The sequence below is a fragment of the Pogoniulus pusillus genome, chromosome 23, assembly GCF_015220805.1.
Source record: "Pogoniulus pusillus isolate bPogPus1 chromosome 23, bPogPus1.pri, whole genome shotgun sequence".
Classification (NCBI taxonomy): Eukaryota; Metazoa; Chordata; class Aves; order Piciformes; family Lybiidae; genus Pogoniulus; species Pogoniulus pusillus.
Window position 1 is genome coordinate 15,542,659 of NC_087286.1, and position 17,140 is coordinate 15,559,798.

Genomic DNA, 17,140 nt, shown 5'->3' on the forward strand with positions numbered 1-17,140 from the left:
CACCTCCCTTCCTTACAGCACTGCCGTAACAGGCCTGGGGACCCAAACTTGTACCCAATGCCAGGCCTGGATCTAGGTGTGGCAGGAGGGGATGCTGGAGCCCCAAACTCGCTTCGTGTGGCCTTGGCTGCAACCAGTGAACCACTGGGACCTTGCCCTGCCAAAAGTTGAGAGAAGAAGGTGGCTCTCATCCCGGCTTTGAGCTCACTGTGCTGAACACAGGGCCCAGCTGGCTCCAGCACTGGAGCCAGAATGTACCCAGGCCAGAGCACACCTCTGCTGTGCCCAGCTCTGATGCCAACAGAGCTGAGCACCTCTGTGGGACACCATACATTGTCCCACATCTCCCCTCCCCATTCCAGCACTCTGCCATGCTCACCAACTGCCCAGTTCAGCACAGGACAGCAGGTACTGGCTCCCAAGCTGGAGGAGAAAGGGTGGAAGGTGTGCCAGTGTGGGATGGGAAGCAGCAGACCCTCCAGAGCGGGCAAACCGCAGTGCAGTGGCTGCAGCAGGGGCCCGAAAGGCAGCAGACAGGAAGCTGGCCTGGCAGGAGGGGGGGGGTTGCTTTATTGGCCTTTATCTCCTTGGCTGCAGATAACACACACAGGCGACTCATGGCAGAGAAACAGTATATACAGAGTGTCCATATAAATATTTCCAATGTACATTTTATACACAAGTGACAGAGACGTTCCACAGCAGCATCCAAAGCCTCGGGGGTCCAGCGCTCAGCTGCAGTCCTGGCCCCACACCGAGGGGAGGAGGCTGCTCGCCTCCTCCTCCTCCTGCGCAGCCGGAGACCAGCCCCGCCTGGGCAGCGGCGGCAGACAGCGGCGAGGCACTGATGGAGACACTGTGTATGGCTTTGGGGCTTGAACCTGGAAGGACAGCAACTCTACAGACACACAGACACAGCTGGGGGGCCCGGGGTGACCACCCTCTTCCTCCTCTAGGTCACCAGGGAGGCAGGAGGGGTCTTTGTCCAGGGGCTGCCTCAGGGAGACGCTCCCTTGTCATCAGTGCGTGGGCAGCGGTGCCAGCGAGCGCACTCCCTGTGCTGGCTAGAAGCAGCGAGGGGCAGAGGGGAGAAACACAGACACTGCTGCCTCTGCCTCCCCACCGTACCGGGGTGCATGGCCAGGCCAATACGGGAGTGGGGGCATGAGCACTGTGCCCACCACTGCCCCAGTTTGGGAGAACAGGTGCAGCCATTGTCCTCCCCAGTACCAGCTGTGCAGAGGAGGCTACAGGCCAAACTGCCTCCAACCCCTTCATTATCTACACGTGTGGTGGGGGCACAGAGAATCTGCCTCTTCTCCCCCTGTACCGATCAGGAGAACAGTGTCCTGCAGGCCCCCACCCCAGTGGCAATGGGGCAGCCGCTCTGCAGGCTGGGTCTGCTCAGCCCCACTCCAGCTGCATGGGGAGAGCCTGCAGGAATCGGTGCAGAGGAGCAGGCTGCTGGCTCCTGGTCTCCTCCTGGGGTCCTGGTGAGGCTGAGTAGAGCAGGAGGCCTGGCTCAGACCCACTCCTGTGGCCCTGATCCCCTGGCAGGGCTGGAAGGCGGCTGTGTGACGAGCAGAGGCCTGTGAGGAGCTAGACAGGGCTGGGGCTGGAGCGGAGGTCCGCCAGCCCCCCGGAGCAGGCGTTGTTGTTGGCGTTGGCATTGCGGCGCGGCAGGCTGGGGGTCAGGGTGGTGACGGCACTGTCGCTGGGGCACCCGTGCTGCAGCAGGATGTCGATGCACTCCTGGCTGCCGGCTCGCCGGGCGTAAGCCAGCGGGGTCAGGCCCCGAGCGTCTCGGCTCTTCACGTCCACCCCGTACTGCGCAGGAGAGAAAGCAGCTGTCAGTGGCCCGTGGGCACAGAGGTGGCACAGCAAGGGCACCGGCATCGGCAGAGGGGTTCTGTGGCACTGGGGTGGGCAGGGAAGGAGAGATGTGAGCATGGGTAGGGCAGTGCCAGTGGGCATGACAGAGAACCTGCAGGCACAGGATGGAGGAGGGGTGTCCCAAGACCCAGGAGTGGGGCAGTGGGGAAGCACTGGGACAGGGCCAGAGGTGCCACAGTGGAGGCTGCCAGGTCCTGTCTTACCCAGATGAGCAGCTGTGTGAAGACTACGTTGGCCATGGCACAGGACAGGTGCAGCGCTGTGCGCCCATCGCCGTCCCCGTAGGTCTCGTTCACTTCCTCCTTGGTGCCATGGGCCAGCAGCGTCACCACGAGGCGCAGGTCATCCTCCACCACCGCCCGCAGCAGCTGCTGCCCCAGGGGGATGTCCGACTGTGGCAGTGGAGCCAGGAAGAGCTTCTGCTCGTACTTGGCCCGGATCCAGCGCTCCTTCTCCTCCCTGCCAGATCACAGAATGGTGGAATCACAGAATTGTGTGGGTTGGAAAAGCCTTCTAAGACCATTGAGCCCAACCACCCTAACCATTAAACCATACACCATGTGCCATGGCCACAGGTCTCTTGAACACCTCCAGTGAAGGAGATGGCACACTCACTGGCACAGGTGGGCCTCCCCTGCGCACCTGGCTGTCACCAGAGCTGCCACACTGCTCTGGACACGAGCCCTACACACACTTATCAGAATTGTTTTGGTTGGAAGAGACTCTGAAGATCAGCAAGTCCAACTCTTATCCCAGCATTTCCAGGTCACCACCCAAACATGGCCCACAGCACCACATCTTCATGGCTCTGGAACCTCTCCAGGGATGGGAACTCCACCACTGACCTGGGCAGCCTGGGTCTGGCCTTGACAACCCTCAAAGGGAAGAAATCATTCCTCATGTCCAACCTGAGCCTCCCCAGCACAAGCTGAGGCCATTTCCTCTTGTCCTATCACTGACCCCCACCTGGTTCCAACCTCCTTTCAGTGAGTTAGAGGGAGCCAGAAGGTCTCTCCTCAGCCTCCTTTTCTCCAGGCTGAACAAGCTCCTCACCAGACCCTTCACCATCTTCACTGTCCTTATCTGGACTTGCTCCAGCCCCTCAATTTTCTTTTTGGAGTCAGGGGCCCAAAACTGACCCTCGGATTGAAGGTGTGGTCTTGCTGATGCTCCCTGTCCTGGTCCTGCACCCTTCCCTTCTCTCACTGCAGCTCCCTGTTGACCTGGGTGCTTCTACCCATGCACGCACATCAGCGTCCCGCACCCAGAGCTCCATCCCAGGGCTCCAACCCTGCTGCTGCCCACCACGAAGCACCGCAGGGCCCATGCCTGCCATGCCGTGTGGGGGCCATGGCCAGCAGCGAGGGAAGGCTGGTGGCTGCAGGCGCCGGCCCGGTGCCACGGGAGGCCTCTTATCGGCGCTGCCGTCTCGCCCGGCGCGAACAAAGGCTGCGGCAGCGTCCGTCCCGCCGGGGCCGCGGATCGATGCGCGCCGAGCCGCCGCTATCTGCTGCCTTTCTGTCCATCTGCAGCTGCCGGGCGGCCGTCAATGCCCCGTGCCGAGCATGCTCACTGCCCCCTGACCCCGCGGCTCCGCTGATAAGCTGCAGAATGGGCTCTTGTTGGGATGAGTGACAGCAGAGCCGCTCCGATCGGGACAGACAAGGGCCTGAAAGGGACTCACCCTTGAGACCCACACCACGCTGCCAAGTCATCGCCGTTAACCCCTTCTGCTTTGCAGCCAGCCGCGGCCGCGGCAGTCAGAGCGTGGCCGGGGACAGCCAGGAAGCTCTGCTGGCACACCAGGACCACTGGAGAGGATCTCCAGTGCCAGGGAGCAGGCAGGACCTCAGAACGCTGGAGTACCTCAAGGATTCCTGCCCACCTCTCCGCTTGGGAGAGGGCCTCTGGTGCCACAGAGCAGGAAGGACTCCAAGCACTGGAGCACCCCAGGGATTCCTGCCCACTTCTGACTGGATGGCTGCTCCCAACCTCCTGTGGCATCCTCCTGTGGTTGTCCGGGAAGCATCTCTGCAGTTCCCCATCTCCCTTACCGACTGCTCTCAGGGGTGGGCTTGGGGTAGCCTTCCACAGCTCCTTCCCAGACAGCGTTGGCCAGGGCGTTGCCTATGGCTGTCATGACCATGAGGAGCTCGCTGGGCCAGTCGTCCAGGTCCAGGGAGCGCACACGAGACAGGTGGGTGCCCAGGTTGCGGTGGATGCCTGAGCACTCAATGCACATGAGGGAGCCAAGGTTCAGACTTGCCCAGTCAGGATCTGATGGTTGACAAGATCAGTAGAGGAGTTAATGCCAGTGCAGACTCACCAGCCCGTCTCCTGCAATTCAGGAAACTCAGATTTGCAGGTCCCCACCCACCAGACCCCTTCCAAGCTCAGTGTCCCAGCAGCACAGACAGGACCCCAGGCTGGTCAGGATGGGGCCAGCAGGAGATGGCTCAGCCTCCCATCCCTGAACAATGAGCCCAGAGCAGAGCAGGACAAGACAGCCTCACAGTGTAGGGGGTCTCTGGGGTAAGAAAGGAGGTGGCTGAGGTGGAGTCCCCCTCCCCAAGTGAACAGCCCCCTCCCCATGCAGCCTCTTCCCCATGCAGCCCCCCTCACTCGGCGCATCGCAGTCGACGCAGAAGCTGTTGCCGCGGGCGGTGCGGACGGCCTGCATGGCCTGCACGTCGCTCTGGCTGCCCAGCCGCGCCTGCAACACAACGCAGGGGAGACCTGGGTTACTCAGGGACAGCTGCCCACCACATGTCCTCCCCTCTGCACCCCTGGTGCTTGCTGGCACCGAGGAGCTGCCAGCACCTCACTGCAACTCGCTGCAGTAGGCACCTGTGCCAGTTTGAGCTTGTGCCACAGGTTCTGCTGCAGAGAGGGAAGCTCGGAGGACAAGAGTCCAGAGTGGACATCAATTTGTAGGAGTGGGGGGCAGTGGGCAGGAAGAGGAGCGAAAAAGGTAAGAGCTGCCCAAAGAGGGAGCATAGAGCTCAGGATCCAGCCCTGGTGGGAAGCAGAGAGCTCAAGATCCAGTCCTGGTGAGATGCAGAGAGCTCAGGATCCAGCCATGCTGGCTTATAGAGAGCTCCATGGGGCTGGACCTAGATTATGGAGAGGACAGGGAGCTCAGAGAGGTGACAGAGCCTGTGAAGAGAAGCTCAGTCCCAGAGATAGGCTTCAACCCTGACCAAGAGCAGAGGCATGGGGACACGACGATCCAGCCTGTATGGAGAGGGGAGCCTGGGACAGGGGTGGACACAGAAAACAGATGCCAGAGAGGAGGAAGTAAAGCAGGACTCGGCTGAGACCCCTTACCTTGTTTTTGCTGCTCTCACAGCCCTGCAAGCTGGCCAAGATCTGGCTTTCGATGGCCTGGACCCAAAGCTCTCTCTCCTCTGATGTTGAGGCCTCGAAGAGCCATGTCTGGCCCGTCAGGGACACGATAATGAACTCAAATGGCTCATCTGGTTCTGAAAGAGAAAGGTCTGCTGTGGCATGAGTGAGGCACAGGCAGACCCCTGTGGGCCACTGCTATGCCCACAGACTGGATGCCTGGCAGTGGTGGTGCCAGGCAGCTGGGATGGAGGAGCAGTGTCCATGGGGAGCATGCACCAGAGGTCTGCACCAGGCTTTCCTTCCATGCACAAACAGCCTTGGTGCCATCCCAGGCTGCAGCATTGGGCTGCTGGCAACTGTTTGTGCTCTGATCCCTGTGAGTCTCACCCCTGGTAACAGCTGCACACCCTGAGCAGTGCAGTCAGCTCCTCCACAGAGCTGGTGCTACAGAACAGCCCCATCATACCTCAAGGGCTTGGTGCTTGCCAATGAATGGCCTTAGAGAGACGGGGACCTGCACACTGGATCTGGAGGTGCAAGGAGGACCGCTGTGGTGGGCTCAAAGGCAGCTCTTCAGTCCTGGGCATCGTCACCAGCTGATGAGCACAGCAGGGCAGGGACCCCTCAGTGCCTGGGCACTTCACAGACCCACACAACAGCACCACTGCCACAAGGCAGAGTTGCTGTTTGCCCATGAAAAGTGATGGAGAGGCAGGAGTCATGGAGCAGCAGGAGTGATGCCATCTCATCTCTGTCACTTCTCTGTGGTTTGCCACTGGGCAGGCAGTCTCTGACTTCCAAACCTTGGAAGCTGGTTGCCAGGTGGGGCCCTGGAAGTCAGTGCAGCAGAGGTGCTTCAAGGCACTTGGACTTCTGCACAAATAGTGGCAGGGATGGCAATAGAGACACATATGGGGCAGAGTGCCTGGGAAGGCAGGGCCAGCAACCCACCCCTCTGCACAGCACCTGCATCTGCACCCCACTGGCAAGCCCAGAAGACTCAGTCTTGGAACTGAAGCACCTTTCTGGTTGTGGAACGTGGGCACATGTGCCAGGCTTCCCCTCTTCAGGCAGGGTACTTTTGGCGAGCCCCAAGGGCTGCTCAGACTGCCAGACACTTAGGGGCTGGGTACAATCAACAGTGCTAGAATCCCTACCAATGCAGTCTGTGTGGTGGGCGTCCAGGGAGGGTGTCAGAGCTCAGGCACCTCTGTGTTGGACACCAGAGACACAGGGGACAGTGAAAAACATGTGAAAGCTCCTCAGAAGCCTGTGCCAAACAAAATGGCCCCAAAACACCCAAGATCCTGCTGAAAACCAAGGCTTAAAATGTGATGCAGGCTGCTGCCAGCCCACACTATGAGCTGCAGCAAGCAGGCACAGGGGCCTCAGGTATAGGTGGGGTAAGGCCCTGCCTCAGCCTCGTACCCAGGCACCAGGAGCCACCTTTTATTGCCAACTTCAGTAGTTAGTGCAGTAAATGACTGAACGGAGCAGGGCCTGAATGGAATGACTAATAAACGTTATGTCACAGCACACGCTTCAGCTCATAGCAAAATGATTTGTAATTACCTAATTAGCGTTATGCAAATAACACCCTCATCTCCATAATGTGCCTTCCCAGCTCTCTATTAAAAGCAGGGAGTCAACTGCATAGCTCCAGAGACAGCCAGCAGGCCAAGGGAGCCCAGACTGCCAGCAGCAAGGCAGAGCTGCACTGACCTCCGGCTCAGCAGGGTCTGTGCTGGCCAGGATGGGCATGGGGGGGAAAGCGAAGGGGTCTAGAGGGGTCTGGATGGGCTTTAGAGAGGTTCAGAGAGGGTCTTGAGGTATTTGGAAGGGGTCCTCTCCTCTGCCTGACTTCCTCCCAAAGGTGCAGCCAGAGGAGCCTCTTGCCGTTGAGAGAAGCAGCCAAAGGGCAGTGACCTGCTGCACCTTACAGCCTCCTAGCAGAGCTCACAAAGGGGTACAAAAGCCACCAGCCAGGTCCCAGCAAGGACATGGTCAGCCTCAGGTACTGCATGGCCTCCTAGCATGGGCAGAGCAGTGCTGTGTCCATAAGCACTCTCAGAAAACAGGAGCAGCCACGGGAAGTCTCCTTGAGGAGAGAGATCTCCGGTGGGGGTGGTGGGAGAGCAGAGCCCTTCCTCTCCTGCAAGTGCTCTTCCCAGAGCTTGCTTCCTCTGCAGGCATCAGCACCTGCACCGACAAGTGCCAGGAACAGAACCCAGCTCTCCACAGATCCTTCCCTCACGTGTGCCTGCTTACCCCAGAGCAACCTCCTGCTCAAGCTCCTGCTCCTGCCCCTGCTCCTGTGCTGTGGTGGGGAGTGTCCTGCTATTCACACAGCAGGCTCAGGATCTTGTATCTCATGGGGGCTAAAAGTAAGTGACACCTGACTGGAAAGATGCCTGCTGAGAGCAACTCATGGTGTGTTCTGCTCAGATCCCACCAGCAGCCACAGGGCTTGGAGAGCATGGGGCAGGAAGGCAAGGCTTGGTCTCCACACCAGGAGACCCTTGTGGGGATCAAACGACCCCAGGACAAAGCTCCCCAGCTGAAGTGCCAACTGACTTGCCTTTTGCAGGCAGAATGGGGAGGCTGCTGCACTCACTGCACCCTGAAATCAGCCTAGGACTTTCCCCTGGGGAAAGATGCCTGCAGCTGAGAAAGAGACACTGGGACACAGGAGGAGGACAACAGTCAGTCACGCTGCTGGCCTCTTCTCCTCTCTGTAGTGTACTCAACTGAGACGTTAGGCTTGCCCAGCACTTTACCCTTTCTGCAGCTCTCAGCTGCAGAAGAGACCCCATGTGCCTCCCACCCTAAGGATGATTGCTGCAGAGGCTCCAAGGATACCAAATTCCAGCTCAGGAATAAAATTCCAGGAAAATATCCAGCTGGCAAATTTGAATACTGGGAGAAGAAACAAGCAGGCAACAGCAAGGCTGACAGCCACTGCCCCATGACCAGCTAAAACCAGCCCCTATGAGCACTGCCAGACCTTGGATCTTCTGCCATGTCCAGGGGAATCCTACAGACCCAGCACTGCCCAGTCCCAGCCCTGACAGCAGTCCCAGTCAAACTAAAACTGCAGTGCCAACTTTGCCAGTGCAGGACCTCTGTTCCCTTCCTCCTTTGTGCCTCCTGGGTGCTAGCTTTGCTCCCAACAAAGGGCCTGCTGCTCTGAGCAGAGCAAGGGAAGAGCCAACAAAGAGGAGTAGCTTTGCTTCAGCACCAAAGCTTCTCTCAGCAGCACAACCCCTTCCTCCTTCTCCTGCAGCCACATAAAACGGCACTACAGAGCCAGAGCTCTTGAGCATGGTGTGGCTATGGCAAGATAGCAGGGATCCAGGGATAACAGCCTCAGACTGGCACACAGGGCTTGGCAGAGCTGGGAAGGGCACCAACAACTCAGAGCAGCACTGAAGGGTGTGCAGACACAGCTTCTTGAGTGGTTCCTGAACTCCCTGGGATACCTGGACAAGCTGAATCAAGACTCAAACCACAGCTTGAGGCACAGATTTTAACATGTCAGGGGTATTTCTGGCCAGGTGAAAGGGTAACACAAAGCAGATGCCACAGGCAGAAGGATCTGGATCACCTCTCTTGAAGCAGAGTTGGCAGCATGCCCTTCCCTGCACGATGTATGGGGCACAGGCTCCTTCCCAGTGGCCCAGGTGGCCAGAGGAGCTCCAGAACACGCCAGCTCATACTTGCCAGGACCAAGCTTCCAGAGGAAGCCACTGCCCAGAAGCAGGGAGCCCTCTCCAGCTGCCTCAGGGCAGAGGGGCTACCTCAGGGCCAGAAGGCAGAGCCCATCTCCCGGCCCTGCGGCTGCCTGCTGGCGCGGGCGGGAGTCCATTACGCCAGCTCCATTAGAATTAGTGGGCAGTGCAAACGAGCACTCGGCTCTCTCCTGATGATTTTTTGATGATGTTTTAAAGACTGAGCTCCGTGAAGAGTTGCTGAGCAGGGCTGGGTAGGAACTGGCTCTGCTAATGGGCGTTAACCCCACGACCCAGCTCCAATGCTGCCCAGCGGCAAGTGCTCATCAGGGGCAGGATGAGTGTGGGCACCACAGCCCAGCCCCGCGAGCGACCAAGGCACCGAGCTGACAGGGCCTGAGGACAACTGCAGCCTCTGCAGCGACAGGACCAGACCTCATGCAGTCACCCCTCAGAAGCCCACTGTGCTAGAGACGGGAGCCAGCAGCCCTCACCTAAGCCAGCCTTGGGAAAAGGCACCTCCTGAGGGTCAGATGAGTGCCATGGCACTGGAAGAAATGGGGCAATGGAGGCATCCTGCATCCTGCATTGCTGTCAAGGGCCAGCACAAGGTGAAGGGAAGAGGGCAAGGGAAGAGCCCACCAAGAAGCTGGGGTGGGACAGAGCTCCGTTGCCCAAGAGCAGAGTGGTGAATCTGTCACTGTCACCTGCAGGAGCAGCAGGGGTTGGAGAGGAGGAGTTGGGAAGGAAGGGAAGCAGCATCCTGGGAGCTGGTCTGTGTGCTCAGCATGGGGAGTGCAGCTTTGAGCAGAAGAGCAGTGCTGGGTGGCTAAAAGCCCCTGAACCTCAGCACCTCCTGTTCCAGCGATCTGGGTAGGAGGAAGCTCAGCACAGAGGATGGGCAGGAGCACTTCTACACCAGCACTCCAGGCACGGAGATCCTCCCATGCCAGCTTACAGCTAGCTCCTGCTTCAGCAGACAGGATGCAGCCCCTGCCTGGCACACAGGCCAGTATGGGACACCTGCCCCTGCATCCCAGCAGGTTCTGGAGGGAGCAGCAGGATGCCACTCAACATCTCAGCACACTGAGCCATGCCTTGTTCTTGAAGCAGAAGCATCCTTTCCCCTCCACTCTCCCTGAGCTCCCAATCACACTCAGTCTCACTATGCTGCCCCTGTCCCACTCCCATCCTTCCTCTCATTTTGAGCTAGGGGAGCAGAAGTGCCTCTGGATGCCAGGTGAGTCACACAGGGACAGGGCAAGCAGGGATGCATGGCAGGGCACCAAGGGCTGGTCCCTGTTCCAGAGCTGCCAGGCCCGTGAGGAGTGTCCAGGAGCAGGGCAGCCAGCGGCCCCCCAGCCTCGGGATGCTTGTTTGCAAGCTGCCACTGTACCAGATCATTATGAGGTGTTTGGGATATCAACAAATTAGCAGGCGTCTGGGAAGAGAAGGATGCGGCACCATCCGTAAATGTCAGCTGGCTGCCTCCTCATTTTGCAGATCATTAAACCCAATATTCCCAACCTGTATTAGTGCAGCAGGGACAGGCCCTCCGCAGCCCTGCTGCCGGCACAGCCACTGCTATGGGGACCCTGCAGCGCCTCGTCCCAGCACCCCCACAGCTCCCGGGGCCCCTAGCTGAGCTGGCACATCCCCAGTGCCCTGTGCTTGGGGAACGCTGGGCTGGGGACAGCAAGGTGGGGAGGGCTCTGTGCAGGGATGCCAGCTGAAGGGTGGGTGTGTGTACATGGACCTGTGGGCAGGGGCTTGGGGAGTCAGAGGAGAAGGTGCTCCTGAGGGACACCACAGGGTACACGGTGATGTCACAGCAAGGGACCCAGAGTGTCACTACTGTGTCCACAGGGGGACAGGTGCCATATCGGGGTGCAGTATGTGCAGACAGGGTAGTGGGGCTAGGAGGGGCCATGGTGGGTGTATGCACACACTGGGGACAGGGGGCGGTCACCTTGCGGGCACAGGAGGAGGGGCACAAACAACACAGGCTTCATGGTACACGTGGAAGCTCCTGCCACACGGAGAGGTGGGGTTCTGGGTGTGCACACAGAGGGGCTGAGGGGCAGCGCAGAGCTGCACAAGCTCCCCCCAGGAAACAAACAGCTGTTGGAGACAGGGGATTGGCTGTGGCATGGCAATGCCCAGGCACAGGCTGCTCCTCCCAGGCCAGGCCAGGCCAGGCCAGGCCAGGCCATGTCAGACTGCTGGGCTCTGCAGTGAGGGGCGTCTCATCAGCACTGGGTGAAGAGGCCTGGCGTCGGGTGGCACCAGCAGCGTGGGGCGGGTGGCAGCTGGAATCCCCAGCGACCTGCTCAGCCCCGTGCCCAGCTCACGGGACAGGCCCCGGCAGCCCTGACAGTTGGCATTAATCAGGCATGGTGCCCCAGCACAGCTCTTTAGCGGCCATCAATTCCCCCCGGGTTCTCCAGCTAAAAAACAAAGACAAAACCGCGTCGTGCGGCCGCCACTGAGCAGCACATTAAGGGGCTGTCAGCTTCTCGCCATGCACCCTGCATCACTCTTTAAGCACATGAGAAGTTCATTATCCCCGGAGCTCTGGCAGCCATGGGGATGCTGGCACAGGGAGCGTCGCAAAGGTGCTGCCGCCGGACGCACCTGCTGCTCCCCAGGCACCGCGGATGCCCCAACAGGAGCTGGAGGCCCTGGGCATGGGACAGGCACAGCACCAGTGGGGCTCTGGGCCAGTCTGTGGCAGGACAGGGCTCTCCTGGCTGCAGCGTTTTGCTGGGCTTTGGTCTCCAGCAGGCTCTCCTGATGGTCCTTGAGGCTGAGATGGTGACAAGCTCCTAGAGGGGCTGCCGCGGCATGCCCTGACAGCCTGCAGCAGTGGGTGCTCCCTGACAGCCCGTGGCAGTGGGTGCTCCTTGACAGCCTGTGGCAGTGGGTGCTCCCTGACAGCCAGCGCCGCGCTCCCTGCCGCGCTGACATCCCCGGCAGCCCAATCCCACGCTTGCCATACTTTGCTGATGCTCCCTAGCAGCCTGACACTGCGCTCTCTTTAACATGCGACCATGTAAAAAAGCAACAGCTCCTTTGATTTATGATACTTCAGAACAACTAAGATTCAATTGCTCCGCACGTCCCTGCCTCTGATTACCTCCTAAATGAGATAAACTGATGGCAATTTATCCCCAGACCTCACCAACTTTCTCAGGATGCCAACCTGAGATGCTTGTGCCCTGCACATGCAGAGGTTGGGATGGGTGCATCTGTTGGGATGGGTGCTTCCAAAGGCAGCCTGGCTGCAGCCCAAGCCATCCCCTCTTCCATGCTCCCCTGCTGCTGTGACCAAGGGCTAAGCCTGACACCACGCCCAACACAATCCAGCTGCTGAGGTCTCCCCTGGCAGGAGGCTATGGGGATCCTGGCAGTGATGCTCCCTACAATGGGAGAGCTATACTGCTGTGAGCTCATGGAGAGCATGGCTGGTCACCAGGGTGTCCTCCAGCCTCTCCTCAGCATACACCCTCCACGGTAGGATGCACCCCACAGGGATGGCAGCTCCACCACAGGGACTGCAGCTCTGCTGCCTGCACAACTTTCACCGCACTGGCTATGCCGATGCCGAAAGCAGATTATCCTGCTGTGAAAACTCTTGCTGTAACTGTCCAAAACCAGCTAAAAATGATGCAAGGAAGAATGGGACATGCTTATGGACACCAGTCCATGACATAGGTCATCAGTCATGCCCATGATGAGGGGCAGAGCTGAGCCCCAGGTTCCCAGTTGGAACCAGTGGCTGACCAGTAAGACATCAGAACAGGAGCTCATTCAGAGGCTCGTTACCTCTTATGTCCTTGCTGCCAATTTCCACTGTGTTGCAGGCTGCCATGCAGGACAGTGAGGATGGCAGAAGTGACCTAGCCTTTGGAAGCCCAGCTTTGCAGTTGGATCCCTTTGCTAATCAAGCAGATTACAGGAAAAAATAACTCCAAGGTAAGTTTTTGACAAGCCAACCAAAAAGGCAGCAACCCCCTGCACAACAGCCCACGTGGGAGACACCTGGCACCACTCTGAGACAGTGTGAGCCAGGGAGGAGCAGCTCCAGTCCCCTCTGCCCAACCCTGGCACTGAGTCAGTGCATGCTGCATCCATCCACTGCCTAAAGGAGGACAGCAGGGCTCAGACAGGCTGAGTTCAGGATGGAGAAAAAGACAGAGACACAGAGGTGGGAGGCCCATGCGACTTCAGATCACAGGTGTCCCCTCTGCTCTGCTGTGCTCTGGTGCCTCCTCACATTGGTGTTTCCACTGCTCCCTTCCCACCCTGCTGCCACGTGTCCCAGCAGCAGTACTGCAGAGGGAAGGGATTTTTTTCCCTTTTGTTTTGTTTCTTTTTTTCCTCACTTCTTCTGCTCCTGATTCTGATGCCAGAGGCTTCTGGCAGCAGGAAGAGCAACTGTGTGCAAAGTCTGTGCAGTGACAAATGAAGTTTGGTAACTGACACTTCAGTGGCAAATGAAGCTCTGTGGTGATCAATGCAAAGTAATGCACATTGCAGGAAAAAGTGACACTGCTCTGGCACCTGGCAGGGCTCTAAATCAGCTGTATCAGCCCAAGACAGAGCCTGGATGGCACTGCAGATGGCACATGGTCTCTGCCCAGCACACCATTGTGTCCAAGGACCAGGGCAGCAAATAACAGACAATATTTCTGATGCTCTTGTGCACATCTCGTGGCACCACAGTGCCAGGATGTGGAGCCTTGGCCATGCCACCACCCAAAGATGCTGCAAGCAGGGGAGGATGGTGAGAGTGAGCCTGTGCCTGAACAAAAAACTGTGAAACAGCAGAGAAACTGGCACGGCTCAAAGACTGGGCATCCCAGAAGGAGGGAGGCTCACTTGGATGTAGAAGGCCAGGAACTCTGCCAGGGGAGGGTCACAAGGCACTGATAGTTCAGACTTCCAGCAGTGGTTACTGCATAAGGCTGCATTACAGCCTTACAAAAGTGTTCTCACAATTAACTACCTTTTCAGCTAACAGCCTGTGCTGTTTTTTGTAAGCTGAGATCTCAGCTGCTGCACCCCCTCACACCCTATCAGCTAACAGCTTGGCAGGACTGAACTGCCTTCTCTGGAAGTACTGGAACCATCACTGCTGTGCTTCCCAGTCCTCATTCTGGTCAGCTGGGGACCTTACAGCGCACACCACTAACACAGCCCCCAGACCCAGGTCAGGATTGGGACCCTCTTTACAGCTCTCTCTGGTACTTCCAGTCTCTTTTGCCTGGATGGACACAGAAAGTGTGGGTGCAGAGTCCTTTTCCTCTCTGGCACCCCATATTCCAACCCCACAACAAATCTGTTTGTCAAAGCCCCTCACTGAGAGCTGCAAACCCAGAGCTGGTGTGGGGAAGGGCAGTAATGTCCCTAAAGAGTCACCATGTGCCCAGAGCCAAGCAGGCTCAATGAAGAGTTGAACATTTCCTGCTCTCCTCGAGACACTCAGTGTCTACAGACTGGAGTGATGTTCCAGATGCTGGAAGCCACCACCACAAAAGGGGACCTGAACTAAGCTCAGTGCTTTTCAGATGAAGAAAACTGCAACAGAAAAGACTGAACCACAGAGCTGCCCAACTCCTAGGCAGATCACCACCACCATCATGTTTCTAGGGGACAGAACTCAGAGAAGCTTGTTCTGCCATAGGGAAAGGGGCTGCAGGTCTGCAGACTACCCTGTGGCTGGAGCCAGAGGCCAAGCCAGCTGCAGGGTGCTGTGGCAGGTACAGGCCAGCAGGAAATGCAGGGCTGGAAATGTTCTGGTTTGTTCTGCAGCAGTTGTCAGCTACAAACACTTCTCTTATCCCTTCTCCCCTGCCTGTAGCCTTCTCAAACAGCTCGTTATTTGATTTACCACAAAAGCTCACTCAGTGCTGGTACAGGATGGCCCAGGATAACGCCAAGGCTGGAAATCTGAGGAGGGCTTTTTACACAGAGGCTAACTTCAGATGCAGGCTTTGGGAAAGGCAGCTGCCACCCCAGTCTCTGCCTGGACAAATCTGGGTGGCTTTGCACAGCCAAACACACATCCCTGTGCTTCACAGGCTCTGCACCAGGCTTTGGGCCCCTCTCCTGAAACACAGAGGCATTAAAATATCCCAACAAAAAAAACCACCAGCGCTCTTATCACAGGTGAAGCAATGCTTATGTCTTCAGCCAAAACAGACAAACGCCTCCAGCAAATCCTCCTACCTTCTGTGGCCGTGCTGGGGCCATCAGGCCGAGTAGTCCCTGTGCTCTTTTTCCTGCGATGCTTCTTCCTGTTGGCATGTGGTGATGGGGGCGGCTCCAGCTTCGGGCTGGCAGCGCTGGAAATGTTGGGGCTGGAGCTGAGAGAGTCAGCAGTGCCGTTAGCTGTAGATAGAGACAGAGAAACTCATGTGCATCCTGACAGCCGCAGCCTGCTCCTCCTGGAGACAGCCACACGCCCTGGGCATGGCCCCGCTGCTGGGCCTGGCTCAAGGTGCACAGCCCCACCGGAGGGGCCAGCACCCAGCTCAGCCCCATGGCAGGGGGCAGCTCCAACCCCAGCTCCAGCTGAGGGCTGGCAGGATCCTGGGGCAGGGTCAGGCTGGACACGCTCTGCACTGGGACTCATCCAGGACAATCGCATAGAGATGGCGTTGGCACCTATGCTGCTGGGACAAGCGTGGTGGCATCACAGGGGACAGCTCCACGTGCCAGCCCCTTGGCATGTCCCCACAGGTGCTGCTCAGCAGCAGGGTCCTCACAGGACGACACACACGTTTTGGGAAGGGGCAGTCCCAGGAGGTGCTCTCGGCCCCCTCGGGCCCAGAGGCAGGCCCTGGGATCCGCAGCGGTGCTGCGGAAGCGCCGATCCCCCCTGGCACCGCTCTGCCAGACGAGGTGACTGGGGTTGCCACACTTAGGAACCTAAGCATGATGGTCTCAATAGGCTTCCGATACGGAGCTGAAGGAGCTGCATCCCCAGCAGCAACGCACCAAATTTATCCTCAATCATACTGTTCCTTACAATTAATAGCAGAATTAGAAACAATCAGGGAGCTGCCTAATTACTGTCAATTAGAGCGCGCTAATCAAGCTCCGATCACACACACACACGCTGCCGCTGCACTCACCATTAAATGTCAAATTTCATTAGAGACCAGCAACAAAATCAAAAGCCTGACATTCAATTTCAGCAGCACACACAGCGCAGGCTTCCAATCAGCATAAAAATGCAGACTCCGGGGAAGGCAGCGAGGCGCAGGAGCCCCTGCCGCACCGTTAACCCTCTCCCAAATGTGCTCCCGCTCCCCCTTAGGCCCAAGGGGCACGGGCACGGTCCCACTGACAGCCCGCTGACAGCCCAGGCAGCTCCTGGTCCTCAGCCACAGTTCAGTGTCTCCTATCGAGCCCCAGCCTTCAGCTCAGCACCTAAGTGAAGAGAGTGACGGCAGCGCCCAGCAAGGGCAGTGCCTGCCAGCAGCAGGGACCGCGGTCACCTGGCCAGCCCCTCTCCTGCTCCAGCCCAGCCTCCACTCTCTTGTTTCAGACTGGTCTGGTTAGACCGGGGCTTGGTCTGTCTCTGCGTGGCAGAACAGACACCCAGAGGTGGATTGAGGAGGACAGACACTCAGCAGTGGGCCAGAGAGGGCCGCAGGTGATGGCCAGGAGCTGCCTCACTGCCAGTGTCCCCCTTGCAAGGCTGGGACAGGACACAGCATTGGAGCTCTTCCAGCCTTGGTTTCTGCTGCACTTGACACAGACTAGCAGGGTGTTGCTGCTGCTATTTATCCACAGGGAAATAGCTCACCCTTGACAATTAAGAGAGATAAATCTAATAAAAGCAGACTCTGGTTTCATAAATATAAATTACTGAGCCCCTTCAGCAGGACTCAGCTTGGAGCAGGTGTGAGGCACCTTCATCTCCCAGCCTGGATGTCGCAAGAGACCTGAACTTTCTCATCTGAGGCTACATGTGGTGCCTCCAGCCTACTCCTGCTGTCCACCTGCTCACCAGGATGGCCCCCAGGCTGAACTCTGCACCATCAGCATCCTACCCACCCCCAGGCTCAGCATGAGGGTCCCTACACCTCTGCATCTCCCAGGTGAGCTTGACACCTCCTGCTCTGTGAGCAGAGGTCACCCACATCTCTGCTTTGTTTCCT

General features: G+C 58.2%; 1 protein-coding gene across 2 annotated transcripts in view; it reads right to left on the minus strand.

Moving 5' to 3' along the window:
- Window positions 1-542: 542 nt before the first annotated feature.
- Window positions 543-17,140, minus strand: part of AGAP3 (ArfGAP with GTPase domain, ankyrin repeat and PH domain 3) — a 97,172-nt gene continuing 80,574 nt past the window's right edge. For both annotated transcript variants that reach the window (XM_064162671.1, XM_064162670.1), the window contains exons 13-18: window positions 15,201-15,362; window positions 5,221-5,375; window positions 4,516-4,606; window positions 3,948-4,170; window positions 2,097-2,352; window positions 543-1,827 (exon numbers count right to left, since the gene is read on the minus strand). In XM_064162671.1, the coding sequence (XP_064018741.1) occupies window positions 1,600-1,827; window positions 2,097-2,352; window positions 3,948-4,170; window positions 4,516-4,606; window positions 5,221-5,375; window positions 15,201-15,362 (1,115 nt within the window). In that variant the 3' untranslated portion in view covers window positions 543-1,599. The remainder of the gene's footprint in view (window positions 1,828-2,096; window positions 2,353-3,947; window positions 4,171-4,515; window positions 4,607-5,220; window positions 5,376-15,200; window positions 15,363-17,140) is intronic.